This window comes from Frieseomelitta varia, unplaced genomic scaffold (assembly GCF_011392965.1).
Source record: "Frieseomelitta varia isolate USP_RPSP 00005682 unplaced genomic scaffold, Fvar_1.2 scaffold_1028, whole genome shotgun sequence".
NCBI classification, from domain to species: Eukaryota; Metazoa; Arthropoda; class Insecta; order Hymenoptera; family Apidae; genus Frieseomelitta; species Frieseomelitta varia.
This window is the reverse complement of record NW_025108671.1, coordinates 51,547-75,772: the sequence shown is the minus strand read 5'-3', so window position 1 is coordinate 75,772 and position 24,226 is coordinate 51,547. Positions and strand designations below refer to the sequence as shown.

Genomic DNA, 24,226 nt, shown 5'->3' with positions numbered 1-24,226 from the left:
ACATGCGATATTGGTCCCCTACGATTTTCAATTAGTTTTCCGATAGTTGTCGAAATAGCGTTGCGTTTAAGAAATGCCCAAATTCTTCCATTGGATTCGTGTTCCTGCACCTGATGCAGCTACAAAGGCTGCACCCAATTTTAAAACTATCGTTTTCTAAAAAATTCTAAATTCTTAATTCTATCGTTTTCTAAAATTCTCTGTTTTATACTTTTTTTTAAAAGAAATTATTTTTTCTATATTATTGTAACATATAATTTGGCTATTCCTTAATGCACGTTTTATTGTAAAAAGATCGTTTGTAATATTTATAAAATGCATGTTATAAATAAAAAGAGTCAACAAGAGAAGAAAATCACAATGGTCGTATGCTTAGGTACTTTTTATTCGTTTTGAGTTTCACATATACACGTTAATTGTTAACGACATAATAAACAATGACATATAGACATTAGAATCTGAGTAGATGCCCGTATCGCGGACCGTTGCGAGAAAAAGATGTTTCGTAATACATATCACGTAGTAATTATCATTATAATGACCATATATATATGTAACAATATTTATAGACATATACAGACGAATTTCATGTGTGTACCTGTGTTTTAATATTTAAATATTATAATATTTATATCTATATATTTATATTCATACTTATATTTACGTTGTAACACCGATATGTCATTTTAGGCATGGATTTTCCGTGTATGTGTGTACATGTGTGTGTGTGTATGTGTCCATTGTGATAAAAGCACGCATGTGTAAGTACACACGTGTGTACCGATCCTTCTTTCCCGTTCGTATTTCAATTTCATACAATCTTCGTGTGTCTCTTATACAGATTAATTACTTATCCTTAATCAAAGAGGAAATAACATATATATAGATACGTAGGTAGTTATTGTATTGTAGGGTTTATTATACGCGTGTTCTACGCTTGCATGTCATTCGTGTGTATGTGATGTTTACGTGTGTACTATACCAGCATATACAGTAATTGCAAAGTGAGAAAGTTAAAATGAGCCTTTGAGGTAACGAAGCAGACAGTATAAGAGAGCACCGAGATAGATACAAGTGAAGACATCCACCCAAGTTTAATAAAAACAAAGAGAGACAGAAAGGCAGAGAAAAGCTCCATTGTTGTTATTGTTGTTGTTGTTGTTGTTGTTATTTATGCGAACAGATTCTTTCTTTTTTCAACATCGTTTTTACCTGTACTTTCTTTGTCCTTTTGTTAAATCATTTGCTTGTTTAATTTACGCTTACATACGTGTACACGCATATGTATTACGTGTACATTAAAGAAAGGTTCTCAGAGTGTTACGCGCTACAAATGAAATAAATATATGTATATTATATTTATATTATATATAATATGGCTACGCCGTGAATGGCTCGTCGGCTGCGTCTGTAACGACCCGACCACTGTAAGACACTGTACAAAAATACCGCTTATAATAATTAGTAATAATAACGCAGCCGGCGAGACTAAAACCTACGGCCATCAGAGATATGTCTCGACATGGTTCTTTGGGTGTCTCCGACGCGAATACGCGCAAGTGACTAGCCCGTTTCATCGTTCTACAATCATCTAAAAGGATATGTTTCACCACGTGAGTCAGGAGTCCCGTGTTCTTTTTTTTTCCGATAAGATGTCAATGAAGAGGATAGTACAATAATCAGGAGGAAATCTATAACTTACCGATTCTTTTCTTTTTTTTTTTTTTTTTTCTTTTTTGACAAAGGCGCGAATACCGTATGTTGCTATTAATAGATAAAATGAAATGCTCGAGAGACTAATATCGCTTGATCAATATATCGCTAGGATTAATATAGTTCTATATTTCTATATTTTTACGGATATATTTGTATGTTTTTCTACTTTTTTTCCCGTCGATTCAGTCTTTAATCTTGGGATCTAAACTCCTGCCTCACTGGATAAGTGCATCTATACTAACGTTACTATTCTTTTTGTTTCTGCATCTACTGATACTTTTCGTCAACTTATAATTATTCACGCCCTGTCGTTCAAGCGAACATTTTTTTTTTTTCAAGAATACTTAGTAAGTCTTGAAAAATAATTAGTATTAAAGTAGTGTACAGATAAAATATATATTTGCGATATGCCTCCTGCGGATCCTAAGCTATGTGTAGGGCCTGCAGAGAATTCCACTCGGCGTATCGTTTAAATTTAACTTAATATTTCTCTCATTTAAACCTCAAAAACAAAAGAAAAAAAAAATTCTTTAAAACAGAAATATATGTCAAATAAATATTTATCTTAAACAATTTATATTAAAGCTATTCGCCTGTAATAACAGCACGTAAACAACAATTTCATATTTTTATATCGATGAAACTTCTTAGAAAAAACATCCAATGCGTATATGTATATATATATAATATATAGGTATATAATATATCTTTGATGATCGTAATAATGTGTATATATATGTAACGTACATATATTATATATATATTAACAAATAAATTCTCTTAAATCTCACGTTCACGATATGTATGATCTTATATTGAGAGTATATCAGCGAAGCCTTAATTAATTATTATTTTACAGGTAAAATTTTGGGCGTATAAATGATATGTGTGTGTTGTGTGATGTTGGCACGAACCTTTCCCCTTAATCGAAGGAGGAAATCTTTTTTCAATATATTATTATCCTATCGTTATTTTTAGTATATAGCACGAAATGTCTTAGAAAAGAAATTGATTAAACCGACCTGTTAAATTATAATATTTATTTTACACGGAATAGTTGATAATTATAGATAATTATAAATTCTGATTTGAATTAAATTAAAGAAATTTTTCATAATTCTCCTTCGATTTCTACTAGGTTCCATGACGGTTCGTGTCACGACGTAACATTATATTATTAACTTAGTTTCAATATGCAATATTACTCGTAATATTAATGCCTTGATCTTATTACTCTTTTATTACTCTATGTATCGAATAATAAAACACAATGTACTTTCCATGTGTAACGTATTTACGATGCTACGTTCTCTGAACGCATTTTCGATAATTGATAATAATATATCTCGCGCGATATACAGTGTACGAAAGGTGTTCGATGATGGCTTACTACCAACAAATACTTCAATCAACTGAGTCTTATAATATACATTATATCTCTATATCGTTTAATGTTATACACTCGACAATATATAATATTACATGCATGAGGATTTGTCTCTATACTTTCTTCGTTTCCGGTAACAATCGAATTTTCTCACCCGCGCCCAAAAAAAAAAAAAAAAAAAAAAAATTTATTCGCCCGTGCATCCCGAACGAACTTCGAACACGTTTCGCAACTCGAAATGCAAGCATAACGTGGTATTGTTCGCACGTCACAATCATCCGTGCTATAACAAGGAGGGGAATTTAAAGCGTCTAGTTAAAATTAAGGATGGTGCGGCAAAAGCGTAACTGCGACGTACATGATCGTTTTACCGTCTCATCTCGCGGCGTTGCTGAAAGACGGTGTAATTTTATCACGCGGCGTGTAAGTGTCGACGTCTAGAGCCCACAAAACAGAAGCGACAACCCATTTGAATGATCGTGTTCGTGCTCTACCGGAATTGACAAGTGTCGGTTTCCTGTTGAGTATATTACGTTTCATCAGCAGTCGTTATTTCATTTCGACTGGTCGGTCCTTTGTGAATGGATTTAAAACATCTGAATGATCTCAAGATCTCACCGGCAAGGATTACAACTTAAAGAGTCCGCCCGAAGATCGATTACCCAATTTCGGTCCGAATGTATTGCTGATCGAGCAATACGTTCGTGATATATTTGAAATAAATGTAAATACATAGAACCAACATTATCGTATTAAATCAGTGAATTTCGTATAATCGAACAATCGAATCAATCGTAAAACACTTTATTTATATAGTATTTCATATGCGTAGTAAATATGAATTAATCAAGCAACCTGACCCATATTATCCTAATTTTCATCAACGAACTGTTAACTGGAGATTACTATACTTCTATGGTAACTTCTATATTACTATACCTCTATGTGAGATTGTGACGTACGAAGTGCGAACATTAAGAAATGCCGATGATTTCGTCCCAACGATTTCAGGAATCGGGCGTTGATATGTATAAGATGAATGTCCGCGGATCATTAGAATGACGGCTAAACTACAGACATTCGAATTCTCTATTAAGTTTATACTACGCATCTCGCGTTCACGCGAGCCTTAACAGACATCCATAAAATACTTGGCAACGATCTTGATATGTAACGTTCGATGAAAAAGGCTCATACAATTATTATGATACCGAGGGGCCATTTTTCACCCTGTTAATCGTACGCCGCGATCGAGTTTCTTCCTTTCCTCGTTTCGAATAGTCTTCGAACGTGGTTTTCGATTTATTACGAACCGAACGCTACGATCGAATTTCAATCGGTCAGACGATCGAGATGTTCGTGGACGCCGTATGCTCAATCGTGTCTCGTTCTTCACCTTGTTCCATCTTCGATCGAATGACATTGTGAACAATATGTCGAAATATTCGTCGATTGTTCATCGTTTTTTTGTTGTCGAAATATTCGTCGATCGTTCATTGCTCAGCTCATTGTTCTTGAACAAAGAGAAAAAGTCAATAAGACAAAAGAACGTCGAGAAAGATTTTCAATTTTCTTTCAATTCAGATATCATATATGAAAGTTTTCTAGAAATTATTCAAAAATACGTAAAAAAATTTTCAACGATCGATCTTGATGCTTTTGCTTGTCAATGTGCTTATTGAACTATTCGAACTGCGCAACGGTGGAGTTACAATTCGTCGAAAGGAAATCTCGTTTTAAAAAATAAAAGTATAAACGATCCAATCATGTCACGTCTCCGCGACCGTGGCATGATTGCTCGATGACGAAAGAACAATATAAATTCATTAGGCAACGAAAATGAAATAAACGAAGTGAACGTTGCCGATAGCAAGTGTTTGTGTTCGCGAATCAAAGGGATGAATCCGCATCATTGGTAACTGAAGTGTCCGAGCGTCGCATGATCGAGCATCGCAGTTAGAGCATCGTGATGGCGGTCGTTACTAATTGCAGCATCGTATCGACGTAAACGCGGCAGCTGCCAGTCGACGAGGTTCTTCCAGCGTTTTTCCCGACGCAACCCATTCTCTCCAGTGGTATATTTTGAACAGAGTACTCTCGGTGTTCGCCGACCATGATGCACATGGTGCGCTTCCTCGACATCCTTTCCTCATCCTTGTCACGTAAATTTTCCAACCAAATGGAGTACCATCGTAGCTCACAGTCGCATATCAAAGGATTGTCTGTGAAAATGCAAAACGTTTAAAATAAACGGCGAGATTATGTTTATACTCCTATAATATAATGTAATATGTCCCTTTATAGGCTGCTGTAAGTGTATTTACCATTTGTTATATAGACCAATTATATTATTTTTTATTATTTTTACCTGTGTATAATATGAATTCTTATCAAAGACCATTGTATTGAGATTCAGGGGAGAGAGAGGGAGATAACTATATTCATTATTCTCTAATAGATATATAATAAAAAACGAAATTTATGAAAAATCATCATATTAGAACTCGAGAAAAACAGATTTTCCATCTTACAATTTTCTTTTGATTGCTCCACAGTACTGTCCTATAAAGGGTTACAAAATTACTTGGAGTGGAACAAACAGCCTTGATTCGTTAATTAGGTCTAACAATTATAGTTACGTGCGATTAATTCACTTTAATTTTGTTACAGAAATTTTCTAGATTTACAACAATGCATCTTTAGAGATTTCAATGGTCTTTCATGAAATATGTATAAATAAAACTTTGTGTTCTTTATTGTTTTATAAATTTTTTCTTATATCTCGCATTTTAATTTCTATAATGCAGGTTATATTCTAGCATTGATAATGCTAGTGAAATTTATAATTGTTACTGAATCATTTCTATAAGCTGAAAAAACATTTTTCTAAATAAAAAATTGATTCAAGCATTTTAACTTTTACGACATTTTAAAAGAAATTTGTAGTTCTTAAAAGGTATTATTAAGGAATCGTTTCTTCGTTCATGTTAATGACGTCTCTTAATGACTAACATTTCTTCCACTTGTAATCACTGTATTTTAAACGCTTCAGTACCTTTCGACTTAAAACTTGTCTGTAAGCTTATTAGCAAGTGCTCTTGAAGTATTTTAATCGACTCTTGGGAAGTTATTTTATGCTTTTTCAGGATATCCCTCTGTAATTATTTGCTATATATTTCATTAATTGACTTTAATAATACTTTCATGTATGTATATTTTGTCTTTTGTTTATTGTTAATCCATTAAGGACCAAACAATAGAAAATACTTCGATTTTTTTAAATTTCACAAAGTTGTAGAATTCAGATAGAAGAAATAGTAATGAAGAAAATATCAAACGTATTCTTGGAATTAAATTTCATTCAGGTATAATATTAATGAAAAAATTCGACTGTGTAAACTGATTGAAAAAGAATTGTATTAACGTTGATCCTTAATACGTATTAGAACTACCAAAGTGGTCAAAATGACCAATTTATAATTTCTGTTACAAATTTTATAGACGTAATAACACTGTATTTTTAAACATTTAAATAATTTCTCATAAAATATATAAATGAAAGTTTATTTATTATTTGAATTCCCATTATATGAACAAAGAAAAGAGATTTAGCGAATTTCTATTTTACGAACGACAATTATTTTTACAAACTGTCTCTCCGCCTACAAATTCATTAACAGAACTCCACTATAATAGAATCACAGTAGGAGTACGTGTCAGACTTTTCCACGAAGTTGATGTATGCGTTCCCACTCCAAGGAAATCCAAACAAATCCTTGACATTTACCCGTGATATCGATGTGTCGTAGGGTATCCACGATATTTTCAGTCACCTCCTCCTTTATACGTGTCAGCTTGTTATTTTGTAGATTCAGCGTTTCCAACGAGTTCAAATTTTCGAAGACCAACGGCGGCAATACCTTGATTCTAAAGATCAGGGAGAAAAGAAGAGAACGTCTTTGATTACGATGATAATTACACGACGAGTGTGAAACGTCGTTTCGTTAACGAAATAATGAGAATTACAAATTTTTCTGGAGATTGAGAAACGTAATGGAGTCCCCGTATCCGGTGAAAGCATCCTCCAGCAGCGAGGTTATGTTATTGGCCTTTAAATCGAGGTGACGTAATCGATGTAGACGGCGTAATGCGTCGCTTGGCACCGCGTGTAAATTATTATCGCCCAGTCGCAGGTATTGCAAGTTCTCTGTAATGGAATTAAAATGAAATACACATGAGCGCTCTCGGTGACACGTTGTTTGCCAATTAACGGGGAATTAAACGACGCACGTCTACATACATACGTTCAAAATCATGAAAGAAAATTGAGTTTTTAAATGCAAATCTCGATTCGTTGTCGACTATAATCGATACGCTCTATTTTTTCAAATTTTTGAAAATGAAGCAAGAGATTATCTCAGTTCCATATTAGATTAATCTATCTCTTATCTCAGAGATTATATTATATTATTATTAAAAAATAATTTATAGATCACAAAGAGCCAATCCTTTATATCTTGATATTTAAAAGTATTTAAATACTTAAATGTACCGCCATATAAATGGTTGTATCATTTCAATGATAATAATTCTTTATAATAATATCAAAAGGACATTTATGAAATATCAAAATGAACATTTATGAATAGCTCAAAGATGATACGAGAGTATTTATACTTTCTTATTTCTTGTAGTACAACGTTTTATTTTTTTTTTTTTAGCTTATTTTGAACCTATTTTGAATATAATTCAGTAAAGCCTCTCTTGTGTGAACCTACATTACTGTGTAAAAATGAACACTTTTAAGTTATTACAATACAAAATACAACTCAAATAAATTTCTTTAATTTAATTTTAACGTATACAGTTAATAGATATTAATAAGGAAAATAAATGAATACAATGTAATAATTAAGTGGGTGAAGACTCTACAGAGTAATTTTAAATATGTACATATGTTCATTATTGAAATGTTAGAATGATATATATGTGTGTTTCTAACTATATTGGAGAGATTTATACAGATAAAGCATAAATTATTTATTAAAAACGAATATGAAAAAAACACTTTTAATGGAGTTGCACTTACTTATTCAATTATTTATGCACGTTATTTATTAGAATGTCTGTTAACAACTAGATCATTTGTTACCAACAGACATTTTATTCTAATGATATACATTCAAGTATAAAAATGCAAAAATAAAGAGTTCATACAAGAGAAGGTTTTACTGCGCATTAAAGTATTAGAAAATTTCTTTTCCTGTTCTTTCTTTCCAATGACACAAAAATTTAATAAAAAATATCATAGGTAACTTAATTCCGGACATGAACGGCCAATATTGTTCAATTTGTTCCGGTTTCATTGCGTTCAACCGGTTCTTCTTTTTTTTTTTTTTGTTTACAACAAAGTATAACTCGCTTGAATTGATATTGTCACCGATCGATTATCGGAAAGTTTATTTATCGAAACGTTTCGTCCTTTTCTCTTCAGCAGCGTCGATAATCCATGTGTTAATCCACTTGTCGGGCAAAGGAATATATTATACAGGGATCTCGTAAATCGCGAAACGCGATTTAAAATGCAGTTTGAAGCGCAACAATTATTTGTCTTTCGTCGAGTTAATCGCGTTATCTCACAGCCACGGTATAACAACGTAATAATTCATCGACGAGCGTGCTTCGAGTTTCATCGAATCACTGCGGGATATAACGTTGATCCGATCGAGTCTATTACTTGTTTCTACTTCAAACGGACAGAGTTCATTACATTAGCATGGAGAATTTCGATCGTACGCTAGCTTTCCACCGAGGAATGTTCGAGAGGATTTTTTCGCAAAGAGGCACCGTGTTTGCAAAGGATTCATACTCTCTCTTGTAGAATAATCTGCCATAATGTATTTATCGTTTAATTTCCTCTTCGTAAAGGTTCTTTCACTGAAATCACATTAATATTCCTTTTTATACCGTCGATCACTTACGAAATCCATGTTTTATCAAAGTTCCATTTATCAGCGAATTTGAGGGATAATGTGCCGCTCAAGTTTTAAATATCTTCTTAAGTTCCGACTCGTAACCTTAAAGTCAGTTATTTTAAATTTTTGCTTAAAGATATATACTCATTATGAAAATAAGAATCGATTTTAGGAACTTGAACAAAAGTGGTAATAATACGGCTATCTGACAAAAACCACGAAAAATAATTTTTTAGCGAGAGTCAAGACTAAACATGAATCAATAATTATACTCAAGATATTCCATTTGTCTCGACCAAATATATTTATGTTGTTTTTCAAAGATGTGAAAAAATTTTGTTAACAAAAGTTATTCAGCATAGAGTGAGCTATAATGTGGCAGTAATGATTTTTTTTTTTTGTAGGTGAAAGGGTTTTACAGATTTCTTTTTTTTAAATAAAATGATATATTTTCTAGTCCATTAATCGATATCCTCTATAATAAAGTATTAATCTATGTAATTCCTATTAATATTCGGACACTGAACTAAATTTGAATTCTTACAATTTTATAGAAAAAAAAAAAAAAAGAAAATCGCATAACTAGGCTAATTTTTGATACATCTACTTTCAAAATGCATCAATTATTTTATCCTAATATGTTTCTTTATCACCTAGCGAGCGGATAAGTGAAGATACTTCTTTTTTCGAAAATCCTACAAATTGTCATTGTACAAAATGCTGTAAAAACAGCGTCTCGTTGTAAAAAATGCCTCAGTCTTAAAATCCATTGTAGATTCAGTCACGAAAAAAATTTTTCAATGTTCCTATATATCACGAAAGAGGAAGACCAATGTCTTTACTTTACTATCTACACATAGTATAAAAACTTGGAATAAAATGAACGATGCATTCTGAAAGTAAAGACCTCAAGCTTTGAAACAAGCCCAAGTTTATTACTGCACGATTTCTTTTTACAAAATCATCAGTTTCAATATTTAAGTGTCCGAAATATTGTATGCGAGTCATTGTATGCCGAAAAATTATTAGTTTATGTGGTATAAACAATCGAATGATTCAACTGCCGTTCTGTAAAACTACCGAAACAATTGACCGATTAATCAAATGCAAAACCAATTACCAGGAATAATTTCGATTAGCGCGATTCTTGTTCCGAGGCGGAAACTCGAAATCGACAGAGCTCGTCTAATGGCAAATCGGTCGGATAATCGGTTGTTCGAGGCGTGCGAGACGACACGACAGAAATAATAGAGTTTCGCCCGGGCATACCACCGCGACGTTTCAAAGGAATCGCATGAAATCGTGATTACGCTTACCCTCGAGACCGATGAACGCATCCGGATCCACGTGGGTAATTTGATTTCCGTCCAGCTCCAAAGAGTTTAATTGTGTCAAGTGGGCGAACACACGGGCGGGCACTTCGCGAAGCTGATTGTGCGCCAATCCTAACGAATCCAGGCTTTTCAGACCTGGTAACAGATATAAAGAGAATTTTTTAAGAGCTCGTTCATTTCGGTGTTTCGCTACGTTTTACAGCAATACTTCTCTATCTACGGTCTTTACACGGAAATAAAAACAAATTGTTCCATTGCCTTGTCGCTTTTCAGTTTCTTTTTCCGATCCATCTACGCTTCCGCTTGAAAGTCATCTCAGGACATTTTTTTTATTTTTAATATTCGATACTGAAGGGTAATAAGATAAGATTTTTATTTTAAAAAGACAATGAGATACAAATTATCTCCGATCTTTTTTTTTTTTTCTTGTGATTAAACTTTTAAATAATCGCATTTTCAATGCTAATTTTCTAACACATGTTGAATTTTATACATCAGTAAGGATTTATTGGAACTTTTCACTTATATACTGAGAAACATATACTAAACTCAAGTTGGTAAATACATTAATCTTTATATTAGGATTTAGAATATAGATAAATTAGTTCTTCTATTCGCTTAATTCTTTCACGTATTTTGCTGTAAATTCGTATCTGGACATTGATCATTTAATTAATTAACACGTTTCCATATTCTTTTTCCTTTTCTCTCTTTTGTTTTTATTTGATTGTGTCATTATCTTATAATAACGTATTATATTGTATTATTCTGTATTTTGTATTTATTCTATATCTCTTTCTTGTTTCATCTATTTATTAAATTAAATTTTTATTTATACCGCGAATAAATCTACTTATTTATTTAATATTTTTCTTTACTGAAGTATTAAATTTATTCTTCATGTCTTCAAATATAGTGTTTATTGTCCTGAGATTTTTGAGTGGGGATGTACTGCTAAAAAATATCCGGTTTACTTTGTTACTTTTTTACTTTAGTAAGATGTAATTTAATTCCATCAAAGATAGAAATGATATATACTTCCGAATAATGATTACATTTTGTATTATTATTTTATTGTTATGATTTGATAAAATTGATTTGGAAAATTATTAAATACGTAATGAAACACTGACATGTCCAAGAGATGAAATAAACTGGTACAATTTTAAAAAAAAATTTATAATAAAATATTCTGAAAAATTTAATCTCTAAGATACAAATCAGATAAAGCTTTTAAGCTTATAAATTCCAAATTCAATTTTAATATATTATTATCAATTTTCATATATTATCGATTTATTAAAAAAAAATAATTATATAAATATATGTTATAATATATATACATATATTCATTAAAATATATTAATATATAAGAAAATGATAAGCTTTTGACTATTCAATATGATATACATATATACTCTGCAATGTAATATAATATACATGTATCGATATATACATATATATAATATAATAATAATATAACGTAAGTATTATAGAAAAACTTATGTCCTTATATATTATATATATTATGTTATATTATTATTATTAACATATAAGAACAAGATTTATAAATATTATTTTGGACCATATAGTTTCTTATTAATTTATATACATATTTTACAAATATTTTACAAAAGCATGCCATGAATAGAGAAAAATTCATATAAAACATATAAAACAGCCAAGTGCTATATGCATCATAAATCTACTTTTATGTATTGTTCTTTATTTTAATAATAGTTCGAGAGAGAAAAAGGGGAAACTCATATTAAATCTGTCGATTTTTATTCTGTAGATATACAACAACGATGCACCACGTTCATAGATGGCAAAAATAGAGTTCAAGAAAAAAAAAAAAAATGAATAGACTTAAAATAGAGTCCAATATGGGGAAATGAGATAAGAAGTTCGAATAAATAGCCACATAGAAAATTACAACGAAGCTCATTTTTAGAGGCGAGCTAATTCACGTCTAAGAATAAGTGTAGATATTAATTCTATCGATGGCCTTATTGTTCGCGTGCGAAAAGGTCGAGGATGCACGCGCGTGCACGCACTGTAAACTTATGGGGTTAATCGAAGTTTGCTAGGAAACTATGTAATGCAATAGAAATTGCCTTGTGTTCAACTTAGATTTAAAATGGAATCAAAAATTAATGAAATACAGATTTTTTTTTTTTTACATATTTGTAGGAAATTTGAAAACGCAAAAATACATAGAATAAATACAATTCTTATGAATGTATAAAACAACCAAAGTATATTATATAATAACGTTAATGATGTCAATTTCTGAAGGAATCAAGATTTTAAATAGGAGAAAGGGGGACAAAATGGGGAAAAATTGCTCTATAATTTTATGTTTATCAATCTTGCATCGAAACGAAATATTATATATAGTATTAAAATCTGCTATAATGATAAACTTACAAAAAATAATTTCAAATTACTACGTTATAGTAGTATTAACGTTATCAACATCTGTTTACTGAAATATGTTAAAATAAATTTGCAAAACTCAATGGCAAACATACAAGAAAAATAATTTCAAAATCAGTGAAAATGTCCGGGGTTTTACTCTGTACAGCATTTTATTAAATTAATTGAGTAACAATATCTTTATTTACTTATGAATAACACTCGTAAACGGACAGTAAAGTAAACGTCTTATAACATCTTATAATTTATAAATATAATTTAATTAAAAACAATTATTTTCGTTACGAGCATAATCAAAGATCATTTGTTACAAATTATTATAGCATGATAATAATACCGTAATAGGATCTGTCTGAACAATTTACTTCGTGAAAAAAAAAAAGAAGAAAGAATTAGAATGAAAATTTTGTTTAATATCTCGTTACATTTGAGAAACAAGGCAATGATTTAACGAATGTCACTTGTCCTGGGAAATGCAACAATGCCAAAAATTGGAACGATACTTTCGACAGTAATAGCGTGCAAGAGGGAATCTCGGACGAAGTTGGAGAATTGTAGAGAAAACGGAAATGAGAGTAGACGTACCTTCAAAATCACCTTCCTGAATGGCGGAGATCCTATTCTCCTGCATCTCCAACTTCTTCAGCATGTCCAGAGCGCGTAGCGCTTGCGTTGGCACTTTGGTCAAGTGGTTCCCTCCCAGATTCAATCTTCTCAGCTTTCTGCTGCAATATAAACGTATTTTTATTTGCGTCTCAATTCTACGATCTGATAGAAAATTAATGAGAATTGAATTGAAGTCACGGACTTTGTACTAGTAGTAATGGAAAGCTTATGCTTGGAAAAATAAATCGTCGAAAAATTGACGATCGATTTAATCCATGTTAAACCACTAATAAGGACCAACGTTGTCCTTTGACGCAACATTTAATTTGCAATTCTTTCCTGTCAATTTATATTAACAGAATTCTTCAATATTACGAATTTTAATATATTAAATTTTTTGAATGTTTACGATTATGAATGCTTAACGTTTTTTCATCATTGTGTCTTTCATCTGTGTTCATTCTACGATTTTTATGAAATCTAAAGAAACTAAAGTGTTTATAACATCACAACAAATTATTATTTTAAGGGACAGATTAAGCCAAAGTGTTTAGGATAAATTTCACACAAAATATTAATTTTACTGCAAAAGAAATTTCAGACAATCTGTCGTCAGTCAATTGTCCAACTGACGGTTGAAACTTGAAAGTGAAAGGTACTGACGATCAAAGCGAGAATTTAATTTCGAATCGCATTCGACGGTTGAAATTTTAAATTATCCAAATTAAATGGAATTACTGGCATGTATTTAATCGCTAATCGCAATCAACGATGAAAATTCAATTGTCGATCGTTGATTGAATTTTTGCTTAACTCTGGGTAGGAAGTGGTTAACTTCGAGTCCGAACGACTTACTTATGCAAGCCTTTGAAGGCGTCCTCTTCTATGATGGAAATCTCGTTTTCGTAGAGTGAAAGAATCTCGAGAGTGTCGAGCCCTTCGAAAGCTTTCTTATGAATGGCTTTGATCTTGTTGCGGTTCAGATTCAAAATAAGGAGATGTTGAAGATCTTTCAAAGCACTAGATGGCACCGAGAGCAAAGAGTTTTGCGAGAGGTCTAGCTGCGTCAGGCCGGTCCCTGTAAAACATCATGATAAACCATACTGATGAATTGCTCGCATTTCGTTCACATTGGAAGGAGAAAGTAGAAAGAGAGTCAAGTACAAGGGAAGTCGAGAGTTTTCTCCGTTCTTAAAATAACTACAAATTTCTAATTTAGAGAAAAGAGAAAAAAAAAAGGAGATTTATGCCAAAAGATAAAAATTAACCAAATATCGGAAATTAAAATGTAAATAAAATAGCGAAAATAAAGCAAAATAAAATAAATATTAATAATTTAAATAAAATTATAATAATCAGATTACGGATGCTCACGCAGAAACATTTTGATACGTATCTCTTTGTTTGCATATTTTTATTAAAAAGCATATGCACATTATATGTTACATATTTTCCTTTTCGTATTTATCTCACCGTATTTAATTATTATTATAGATAACTGTAGCGTATAGTTAAAGATCGATATAAACAGGCTATGTACTACAATAACATTGAAGTAGATATAAATATGCACTTGTTACGTCATATGATGTAGAATATTCCTTTTTCAGCATTTTAATATTAACAAGTTAACTAACAAATGTCAATAATTGAGTGTATAAAAAAGTTATAATGTATTGTAATAGTTTATATGTAATAATATGTATATATATATATATGGAAATAATTTATTGTAATCAATTATGCATGATTTGTTGAATTTCCTTTGTACCTATTCAGATATCATTGAATAATATATTACTCACAAATTGTATACTCGCATATTGTATATTTACATATTTTATGAACATAAATTTCGTATGCATAAATATCCGCAGTCTAATGATAACAATAACGTCAAAATTATAATAATAATAAATATATATATATGATATCAAAAAGAAGGATAAACAAGAGAAGCAGAAGAAGAAAAATATCGTCGCGTTTTGCGCGCAATCGAATTTAGGACTTTGAAAAATATCACCCAAAGGCCGCGCTTAAAAACTTTTAAATAACCGAGGCAAAGGGTTTGGAACAATGAAACGAAGGAGAGCTTTGAAGCGGCCTGTTTCGATGTCAGAACTCGAGGTTGAATTGAAACTGCTTTTTACTCGATCGATCGAAGAGGCAAAGAAACAGAGCAACTAAAAGAAAAAAAAAAGGAGAAAACATCTTTGAAATGTTCATCGACAATTAACCACTTGCGCTGACAACTGATTGCGGACCATAACGAGCGACCAAACCATTTGAACTCGCCGGTATCGCACACGGATAGAACCGACTGAGAAGTAATAAATTTATTATTCGTTATTTCGCCTGGGTTATACTTAAATATACTTGAAAACTGAGAAGAAGATATTGCAATTTTGAGATTAAAGTGATCAGATCTGTGAAACACTTACCGATAGAACTTAGAGACGATTCCTCGAGTTTCGCCAGACTGCTGTTGTGAATGGTCAGATGACGGATGTCGAGGCCGAGGAACACGTACGGCTGCAGCTTCGGCAGACTGTTATGCCTGAGCCTCAGATAAAAGATCACCGTGTTCGTTCTCCCTTTGAGCGAGCGCATCACATCGTCGATGTGAGAGAGGTTCGTGTACTCGCATACAATGTCCAGGCCGGATTTCTTCACAGTGCAGGAACAGGGCGAGATCTCACTGTGCGAGGGGCAGTTCACCGATGATTGCGCCACGGTCAGGCTCGTTACTAGACTCACTGTCCAAACCAGTGTCCATAAGCTGCTCTCCTTCATCTTTTTTGTTCGACTTATCCGCTGTTTACCCTTTTATCGAAAATGTTTTCTTGATTCCTTGATATCTCTGCCGGTGCCACCTTCCCGTTCTCCTTTCTTCTTCTCTTCTCTTCTTCTTCTATTCTTTCGTTTTTACTTAACGCTTGGAAGAAAGGACTCTCCCTCACTCACTCTTCCACTCTCTGTCGGTTCTTTCTCGCTCGATCGGCTCCTTCTTCCCTGTTGCTTCGCCCTCTCTGTTCCTGTACCTGCAACCTGCTACTTAGCCTCTGCTCTTCTCATATCCATTGTTCGCTCTTCCGCGGTGCACCGGTACACCGAGTCTGCAAACAGAGAGAATAGAGGATGGTTACGACTTCCTTGCTCGTGACAAACGATCGGAATTGAAACGCACAGCCGCCCCATTGGGAGAGAAGTTAGAATGGATCGATTGGCGAAGAGAAACATGAATTTTGAAAGCCGCGAGCCACTATCGAGAGAGTTCTAAAGAAAGAACAAGATCGAACGAGAGTTCAAATTATTCAGGAACTTACGTTTTTAGTCAATGTTACAGCATTGTAAAAAAAAAGTGCTTAATAATTTATTATTACTTGAAAGTGTTATAATTTATACGTATATGATATATTGTAATAATTGCAAATATTTGTCGTTAAATAATTTAACTGCTTGTTCAATAATAGTTGTTAAATTTTATTAATGATATCAATTAATTTAACTTGTGTTTTTAGTCAATGTTTATTAATAGTATTAATTAATTTAAATTTATGTCTTTAACAGCTATTTTGCAAGATTAACAAATGCAAACTTGCAGAAAGTATTTTGTAATTTATTGTCGTATAAACTATATATTATGATAATTGTAAATATTAGTTGTTAAATAATTTAACTACTGGTTTAATAATAGTAATTTAATTTCATTAATAATATTAATTTAATAATATATAATTATAATTATATCATATTAATTTATAAGTATATTATTATAATTATACATTACAATTATAATTATATCGTTATAATATATTGTACATATAATATTATATTATTAATATACTTTGCATCATTATTACACCTTTTATGCATATCATACATTTCTTCTCATATTTAACATACATAAACATTCCAATCATAAGTCCTAAGATGATTTATGTTTCTTTTTTAATTACAGTCAATTTGTAGCTAAAAGATTTTTATATAAATAATTCTATTAATCTTGAATTTTGGGATTTTCAAGAGATTAATCCAGTGATTTACAATTTCTCATTTTGTTCCAAACGTTTCGTTTTTATCGAGTCTTATGAAAGAAAATATACATTAACAGTTACCAATAGTTACATTAATAGTTACTCTCTTATAGAAATTTTAAAGAACAGCAGGCTTATTGTTAGTGAAACGTGCAGTCGAGCTGTCGTGTAGCAAAAAGCAAATGAAACGCTCTTGGCTCTCCAATTATTTCCAATTAAACACGATCGTCAAATGCGCCGTTCTTTATATTTATGTGTGGCCGTAATTAACTTGTCAGGAAATTCCATTAATTATATAACGACAAACGATGATCTCATCTTGTTCAAAAATGTTGCTGTATTGGAGAAACAAGCTGCATTACATTCAAAATACAGCAAAGCTATGATTTAAATTGTTGGAAACATTGCATCATATCATTATAATTATTGTTGTAATTATCTGGGTCACAAATGCAAAATGTTCTTATTCTATAATAAGATTTTATTCTGAATATTTTTATAGTATTTCCTTGTAGAAAATTGTTTCCAATATTTTTCACTAGTATTTCAACTTATTCCTTTCTCACCTTCCTACGAAAGATTGAAAAATAATTATGGTTAATATGGTAGATTAATAATAATAGGAGTGGTCGAAACTATAGACTTTCGAGGACAGTATCTGATGTAAAGAGAAGAATAATCTTGGAGGAGTACAGTGATTTGTGGGTAGAATGGGACAATAATATCTTTCAGTGAAAAACACAAAATATATCTACCTAAAAATATAATAACTCAATAAACATGAAATATTATTTCTAAATGATGAATTAGTTCTCTTTTCTCACTCTCTTATAATTCTCACTCTCAGTCTCGCGTTCTCATTCTTTGACTCTTCAATAACAACCGACTCTCTAGGACATTTTTCCAAATATCATTCACACCAAATGGGACTCTCATATATCACATTTACACCATAGACTTTATAACTAGAAACAAAAGATTCTCACTCATCCAACACATATAAAACCAACACTCACATGATTAATTGAAACAATAAATTTTTTAAAGAACATTCTGTTGTAGAGAGAAGAATGATTAAAATACTTTTTAAAACTTTTAAAACAATTTTTAAACCACAGTAAGTCAAACTCTAGAGTAGGTTGTTTCTGCAATATCTTTATGAAAACAAATGATACATTAACAAAATTTGTTTCCATAATAGTTTACATAAAGTAATGTGCATAGTAATAATTTTCAATAATGAGTTACACCATAATAATACAAAAAATATAAAAATTCGAGAGCTAAAAAAGTATTGAGACATTTATAATTCCAGTATTTTAATTTAATAGCAGAATGCTATTAGTAAAGTTACAAAATATCATTAGAAATATTTTATTGTACATCCTGTTCAAATATTGGGTTTTAACATAAATTTGTTCTGTGTAGTATATGGTCATGAAAATATTCAAAGAATATATAATAATAATTACCTATATTATATTATATGTGTTATATAAAACAATTTTATAACATTGTAATGAGAAACTATTATTATCATTATACTGGTAAAATTTAAAGCTAATGTAAGAATATATGTAGGAGTTTTAAAATATTTATTATACACTTATATTTAGTAAAATATTAAGTTTATACTATATTAAATATTTAGTAAAATATATCTATAGCACGAATAGCCACTTTAAGCATATACAATCGAAATGTCGAAGATGATTTCATTGAACATTGAGATTTATTCTTAACAAGCATGCAAACTTTAAAAATTAGAAGTTGCGAAAATTTATGCACAATGTATATGATATACATTATACGTAAATATTTATTTTATAGATAAATATTTACATAAAATATTCAAAATACAGTATAACATAAATATTCTAAATATAGTATATTATAATATATAGCAAAGAAAACAAATTTCTTCCAGATTCTATTTCGTTAGCGATGTTTATAAAAATTTTAAAATGGATCAAATCCACATCCTGTTTATTAACATAATGAATTATTTAATATATAGAAGCAGAACGAATTTACGTTACAACCCAAAAAACATACATGGTGGAGCTGCAGAGAAAAACCTTTCATAAATTATTATGATCGATTCAATTAACAAGAATTATATATCCAATTTTTTTAGTACTAAATTTTATAAATATATTTATTTATTAATAACTTTATTATTATGTATATTTTATAATTATATATATATATATAACAATAATAGATTTAACAATCTAATTGATATAATTTAATACAATTTAAAGCTATGAATTTAAGATACTTTAAATAGAAGTTATAAATGATTTTAATTGACTTGTTTGAATCTCTTGCCGTATGATTTATAATACACTGCGCGGCTCGTAGCAAAATCATGAACAGAGATGAAAGAATGATTTATTCGTGATTTATATGTTTGACCCATAATCCGTTCCACGAGGTCGACTCGGGGATTTTTATGTTCAAAGAATTAATAATAATGATATATAAGTTAACACTTTTTCAACGGGATGTTTTAATCGGGCTTTCTTTAAATGTAACTACTCGTTATATATTTAAAAAAGTGATTCAGATAAAATGAAAAGTCTGGTGTAAATAGTTTCTTCTGCAAACGAATGTCTAAAGATTATATGAATACGTGGTATATAGTATATATTTTTTAAAATGGAATTACATGGAGGGCCCAAAAGTTAATCAGTCTAATTTTTCATTCAGAATGACTTGTGTACAAACATACCTTTCTTGTTAAAATTTTCAGTATCGTACAACCATAATTTTATTGTTAAAATCTTCAGTCAATCAAACTATTCAATTATGATATTGTTACAATGTTTTGATTTGACAAAATTTCGACAATAAGATATATTTGCATAGCGCAAATTGTTTTTAATTAAATTATATTAAAATTATATTAATCTATTTATGTCGTTAGACTATTAATTTAGTAGATATCTTAATTTTAATTTTATAACCAAACGAGCAGAGCAATATGTCACTTCTGTTCTTCCTCGTCTTTCATATGATAGATTTTACAAAACCAAATTTAAAATATCTCCTAAATTAATAATTTCTCGACAAATGTGAGATAATACGAGAACTACCGGTTTTTGAAACGTACTAGAAGATTCTACACACAAATTATTACTAGACAGTGAATTTATGCATTAAATAAAATGTAGAAATACACGAAATATCTAGATTATAATAATCTTTATAATATTTAGTAAATTAAGCTAATCTCACTATTGTCCCTATTTCTGTAATTGTGTTCGTAAAAATATAAATTTTCAATATAAAAATCAATAGTCTGGTCATTACAATTTAATTTAATTATGTAATATATTTATATATTTAATCTAATTTTTGCACTTTAATTTAATTTAGTGCATAGAATAAGCAGCCAATATTTACATTAATAAATGCAGAAATAGAATGATGGTTGAAATGTAAAAATGAGTAAAACGAATGAGGCGATAAAATTTGAAAGGAAATTTGAATGATAATAATTAAAATAAATCTATACGGTCACATACGGTAAATGTATAATTAATTTATAAATGTAGCTCTCGTTTATGTGACTTATGTGTTTATCCAAAAATTACATTAAATTATGGCTTCCTCTGAATCATTCAGTTTTTATTTGAATCATTTTTTTTTTATGTAACGGATAGTTTATTTTAATTATTTTAATTTTATAATGGCTAGCTTAATTATAGATTAAAGTTCTGTAGAAGATTATTTAAATATTTAACCCTTTTGCGCTGGAATGACGTGTCGAGAACTTTTTGTCCCAAATTGCAACATTTTCTCAGTTTTTAAGTATATTTAAAGACAAAACAAATGATAAGTTTATTGCTTCTTAATAATTTCCATCCAGTGACATCGTACCGACGAGTTCAAAAGAAACAGAAAGCGACAGATTATTGCATACGGCTCGGTCACTCGTTATGGTCCGCGAACCAGTTGCCAGCGCAAGGGGTTAAAAGTCTACGGGAAAAACGGAGAAAAAAGGGAGATGTTCCAACATTTCTCCGAGCGCGAGAATTTATTTTTCAACATATAACGCCACAACTTCATATCCCTGTTATTCTAATTATTTCATTTTCAATTTGAATTCCTATTTTCGTACGATGTCTTTCTCGTTTCTTCTAAACTATTTTCGCTCGACTCTTCCGCACCTTCTCCGTGTCTTCTTTCATAATGATCATCATTATCATTAAAATGCTAATTGTAAATTCCCCACTGCCTCGAAATTATTATTTTTCCAACGTTTCAACACACCACGCTACCTTTTTTCTACTCGAGGTGTCGGTAGTAGACTTTCGCGGCTTTTCACATAGCATACTCGAGATACGTTCCACTTGCGTGTAAAACGATACTCTTGTAGAAAAGAAAAAAAAAAAAACGGAAGAAAAAACAAATTTAAATACGTTTTTCACGAGATACATTTGTTTTTTTTTTACAATTTCGTTCATACGTAACTTGGTCGGCCGTACCACGAAGAGAGTTTCAAAAAAATATTTGTCCCTGGACAACCTCGACTCTCGACGCCCAAACGTGCCATCAATTTTCATTCCCTGCAATTTTTATTGCCCTCCTGTATATATATATATATTTTTCTTTTTCCGCCGCGCGTAACTTTGATAAATCGAAACTCAGCGGTGACACCATCACGGTGACGATCGAGAGGAAGTTTCGGAAACACTTGTGGGTCTTTGGAGAGACAAAAGAGAAGACAACGAAGGTCAAAGTATTAAAAAATGAATTATCAGCATGGAGAATTAATAGCATGACGTTCTTATCCAAAGGCTAATATTTTCTTGCGTGCCACGTTCATTTTATTTCATACTTTTATTTCCACGTAAGTTTGCACCCTTTGCGAGAACTCTTTGAAAATGGTTGGAAGAATTCGTCCAGTGAAAAAGGAATATTTTTAATTAAATGGATGAGTTTTTACCTTTTTCTTTTTGTGTGTGTGTGTGTGTGTGTGTGTGAGTGTGTGTTTTCAAGTAAACGAGGGGTTATTTAAACGAAAATGGGTCGTTTTTAATGAAAGAATGGTTTTTAGCAAAACAGAATTCTTTTGGGAAGAATTGGGATTTTTTCATCTTTTCTTCCCTCGTTTCGTCGAAAATGATATTGTTTTTAATGAATCTCTTATACGCTTATCTCTTACGTTATGGTATCAATTGATTATAGAAACCAAACAATTACATTGGAAACAAATTCCATTGGAAACAATTGCAACGAAAATCAGCAAGGAATTCCCCCCCAAAAGAGATACGAGGTACGAAAATTCTCTCACATACCGATCCATGTAGATCACGTGTCGGTTTCCTGTGTCACTCGCGGGATACTTGCTACAGAACTGCGATGCGAAAGAACGACGGGCGCTCGCGTGATCACTGGTCATCGCTTATTGATGTCACTGCGTATCAAGAAACTTGCTTAGTCGTTCATTCGATTAATCGAAACAGGGGTTCACCGTTGAACGCAGGGGGAGCATAACGACACACTTTTCTCTCGGTTCCACGGTGCAGCTGCCGCTGTGCGAATGATGTAACCACCACATCAAAAATGAACTTTGGATCACACAATGGAACCACTATAATTAATACTTTGCCTCGTTGAAAGTGAACCACCGAATTAATTAATTAATAAATACGATTTTTCGTAGCCTGCTTCGGAGGAAAGAACAATCCACGGCACTGTCAATTTGTATCAATCGAAAAATCAATTACAAACTCGTGGTCACCGCGCGCGTACAATTGAATTTCAAGCGAGCAACACTAATCGATGGTATCACAATTTCAGTCGCTACAGTTTCTTTCTTTCCGTCCACATTCCCTGCACGTATCCCTTAATCGTGCCGGTGCACCGCCAACGTCGATCGTGTCGCCAATTTGCGAAAGCCGGCCGAAGCTTTCGAGGATTTTAAAGGGCCGCAAGAGGATTCGTAAGAAAACGGACAACCGATTACATCCACAGTCTCCAGATGATCCAATTATCCAATCGGAGGAGAGGTCGCACGAAAATGTTTCAATTTTGAGTCTCGGCACACGTGCGACAAGCACGTTCCCCTCTGTATAAAACAATTTCTGTTTCTTCGTCGGAGTTCAACGCTGTAGATTCTAACGTTTCGTAGGAACGAGGAGGTCACCTCTTGGCCCGGAGAGCCGAGGATTGAAATTCGGTGTCTACGGAGGATGAAACGAAACGAGCGGACGAGCGAAAGCTACGGTCAGTGCCGGCCTCTGCGCGGTACCACGACGAAGAGCTGACCTGGGTGCCCGTTGGCATCATCATTGGCCGGCTAATAGGCGGCTTCCGTCCCAGGGGATCATGGGATACGCGCGACGACGGCAACGGGCGAACGTGGTGTAACATCACGTCATGAGAGATCTTACGATAGTCCTGGGCGTGGATGCCACGCAGTTTATTGATGCTCGTTACTTGGCTTTCTACGATACATCATCTCGGTCAAGGAACGTTTTGTCCGTTGGTGCACGATTACTGCACGACGCGACGTAATAAAATAATGCGACGGACATTTGCTATTAGTTTCCCGTGTGCGCACAGTTTACGTGTAACAAACGTGGCTGCCTTTTACACGTAAATGTGGAAATTCGTGTGAAAATTCGTGAAAACGTTGAGAATGAACTGCACTGTGCTTTTTGTGTAAGATTTTTGTATTATATTTTATATTAGTATAAATATAATTCTTGTATTATATTT

The 24,226-nt window shown here is 31.9% G+C and overlaps 1 protein-coding gene and 1 long non-coding RNA gene across 3 annotated transcripts; both read right to left on the bottom strand.

The window, feature by feature from the left end:
• Positions 1–367: 367 nt before the first annotated feature.
• Positions 368–16,401, bottom strand: LOC122527880 (slit homolog 2 protein). Of its 2 annotated transcripts, none has more exons than XM_043652457.1 (7): positions 15,899–16,401; positions 14,313–14,535; positions 13,437–13,576; positions 10,395–10,547; positions 7,130–7,310; positions 6,891–7,030; positions 368–5,325 (listed from the first exon to the last, which is right to left on the bottom strand). In XM_043652457.1, exons 1-7 carry the CDS (start codon positions 16,248–16,250, stop codon positions 5,060–5,062), a joined length of 1,455 nt encoding a protein of 484 aa, XP_043508392.1. In that variant the 5' UTR covers positions 16,251–16,401; the 3' UTR covers positions 368–5,059. The 2 variants fall into 2 exon arrangements, with proteins under 2 accessions (XP_043508392.1, XP_043508399.1); XM_043652464.1 differs by having other exon boundaries at positions 13,437–13,573.
• Positions 4,488–23,107, bottom strand: LOC122527892. Its single transcript, XR_006306441.1, has 3 exons — positions 22,801–23,107; positions 16,408–16,573; positions 4,488–4,499 (listed from the first exon to the last, which is right to left on the bottom strand). It is a non-coding gene; the product is annotated as an uncharacterized LOC122527892 (long non-coding RNA).
• Between the last annotated feature and the right edge of the window lie 1,119 nt (positions 23,108–24,226).